We start from the raw sequence: 2851 nt of genomic DNA on the forward strand, positions 1-2851 counted from the left end.
GGATTGAGTATCCTGTCTACAAAATAGGTTATAAGCACCCTCAGGCAGGGGCCATAGTGCACTCATTATTTTACTCAGATTATAATACAAAGGTGACTTTATTAGCTTGACCAGGCCAAGCTGCCCTTTAAGGTTGCTTTTGGAAGTGTTCCTTGGGCAAGTAGAACTTCCCATAGGGACTATTCTGGGCCTCACCCAGCAGCAAGTGGAGGACTCCTGTAGTGCACACGATCCTCACGACGCCAGTCTCGGTCCCGACTTCGTGACTCACTACTATGCCGACGATCCCAGCTCCGGCTGCAATGACGATGTTGCCGATCCCGACTTCTGCTTCGACTGTTTCTGCGTCTATGCCGATCTCGGTCTCGACTACAAATACAGATGGAAACAACTACTGTCATGTGTCCAATAACATTCGGGTCAACAACTTCACAATAGTGATCCCATAAGATTACAATGGAGGTGAAAAACTCCTAATGCCTAGCAATGTCACAACTGTCTTTGATGCAGTACAACACATGACTCACGTATTTCAGGTATGCTGGTATAAACAAACCTACTGTACTGCCTGTCTTATAAAAGTATAAGGTATATACAATTATGTAGAAATGGATTTCATAAACACAGAGAATAGAATAGTTCCCAGAGGCTGGGAGAAAGGGAGTAATGATAAGTTGATTAAAGAGTACAAATATGGGTGGCGCCTATGGCTCAAAAGGGTAGGGCACCAGTCCCATAGGCCGGAGGTGGCAGGTTCAAACCCAGACCCAGCCAAAAAAAAAAAGAAAAGAAAAAAGAGTACAAATATACAGCTTGATAAAAGAAATGAGACTTAACGTTCTTTTTTTTTTTTGAGAGGTAGTGTCTCACTTGGTCACCCTCAGTAGAATGCCATGGCATCTTAGCTCACAGCAACCTCAAACTCTTGGGTTCAGGCAATTCTTTTGCCTCAGCCTCCTAAGTAGTTGGGACTACAGGTGCCCACCACAATACCCAGCTATTTTTAGAGACGATGTCTCACCCTTGCTCAGGCTGGTCTCAAACACCTCAGCTCAAGCAATTGACCTATCACCCACCTCTGCCTCCCAGAGTGCTAGGATAATAGGCATAAGCCACCATGCCCAGCGAGACTTCAGATGACAGACAATAATTTACAATAATCTTTCCCTTTGAGACAGAGTCTTATGTTACCCTCAGTAGAATGCCATGGCTTCACCACTCACAGCAACCCCTAACTCTTGGACTTAAGCAATTCTCTTGCCTTAGCCTTAGCCTCCCAACTAGCTGGTACTACAGGCATCCGCCACAACGACCGGCTATTTTTCTATTGTAGTTGTTACTGTTGTTTGGCAGACCCAGGCTGGTTTCAACCTGCCAGCCCCAGTGTGTGTGGCTGGTGCCCTAGCCACTGAGCTACAGGCACTGAGCTAATTTACAATAATCTGTTATACAATTCAAAATAGCTAGAAGAGAATAATTCAAATGCTTCTAACATAAAGACAAACTTAAAGTGATGAATATCCCAAGTACACTGATTTGATCTTTACTAATTAAGACTGCATTATCACAGGTACCCAGAAACTATGTACATCTATTATGCAATAAAAAAACTGTTCTAAATAAAAATATGCACAGAGTGGCGCCTGTGTCTCAGTGGGTAGGGCGCCAGCCCCATTTACTGAGGGTGGTAGGTTTGAACCCAGCCTTGGCCAAAATTACAACAAAAAAATAGCCAGGCGTTGTGGCAGGGGCCTGTAGTCCCAGCTAGTCAGGAGGCTGAGGCATGATAAATCGCGTAAGGCCAGAAGTTAGAGGTTGCTGGGAGCTGTGACGCTACTGCACTTTACCAAGGGTGATATAGTGAGATTCTGTCTCTAAAAAAAAAAAGAGAGAGAGAGAGAGAGAGAAATATATATAGTACATAGTATTTCATAATGATAATAAATGACCATGTCGGGGAGGCGCCTGTGCTCAAGGAGTAGGGCGCCGGCCCCATATACCACGGGTGACAGGTGGCCTGGCCCTGGCCAAAACTGCAAAAAAAAAAAAAAAATAATAATAATAAATGACTATGTTACTAATTCATATATTTCTGATACTATGCTTTTTACTTTCATTTTAGAGTGTATCCCTCCATTTATTAAAAAAAGTTCAGCAGGCTTGTCGCCTACAGCTCAGTGGCTAGGGTGCCAGCCTCATACACTGGAGCTGGCAGGTTCGAATCCAGCCTGGGCCTACCAAACAACGACAACTGCAACCAAAAAAAAAATAACCAGGCATTGTAGCTGGTGCCTGTAGTCCCAGCTACTTGGGAGGCTGAGGGAAGAGAATCAATTGAGCCCAAGAATTTCAGGTTCCTGTGAGCTGTGATGTCAAAGTACTCTACCAATGGCGACACAGGGAGACTCTGTCTCCAAAAAAAAAAGTTAAGCAATACTTGGGCATTGTGGTGAATGCCTGTGGTCCTAGCTATTTGGGAGGCTAACGCAAGAGAATTGCTTAAGCCCAAGAGTTTGAGGTTGCTGTGAGCTGTGACACCAGGGCACTCTACCAAGGGCAATGAGGGCAACAAAGTGAGACTCAGTCTCAAAAAAAAAAAAGTTAACTCTAAAATTGCCTTATGCAGTTTTACAAAATAACTTCCCTCAGAAGGAAGAACAGGGGAACAAGATGTATAGACCTAGACTATGATGTATAGGAAAAGATGTATAGGCTCAGCGCCTGTGGCTCAAGTGGCTAAGGCGCCAGCCACGTACACCCAAGGTGGCGGGTTCAAATCCAGCCCAGGCCTACCAAACAATGACAGCTGCAACCAAAAAAAATAGCCGGGCGTTGTGGCGGGCACCTGTGG

The 2851-nt window shown here is 44.8% G+C and overlaps 1 protein-coding gene across 2 annotated transcripts in view; it reads right to left on the reverse strand.

The window, feature by feature from the left end:
- Positions 1–2851, reverse strand: part of RBM23 (RNA binding motif protein 23) — a 24575-nt gene that overhangs the window by 8397 nt on the left and 13327 nt on the right. For both annotated transcript variants that reach the window (XM_023508164.1, XM_012812833.2), the window contains exon 5: positions 196–369. In XM_023508164.1, the coding sequence (XP_023363932.1) occupies positions 196–369 (174 nt within the window). The remainder of the gene's footprint in view (positions 1–195; positions 370–2851) is intronic.

Source organism: Otolemur garnettii, unplaced genomic scaffold (assembly GCF_000181295.1).
Source record: "Otolemur garnettii isolate 467f Iridium unplaced genomic scaffold, OtoGar3 scaffold00225, whole genome shotgun sequence".
Classification (NCBI taxonomy): Eukaryota; Metazoa; Chordata; class Mammalia; order Primates; family Galagidae; genus Otolemur; species Otolemur garnettii.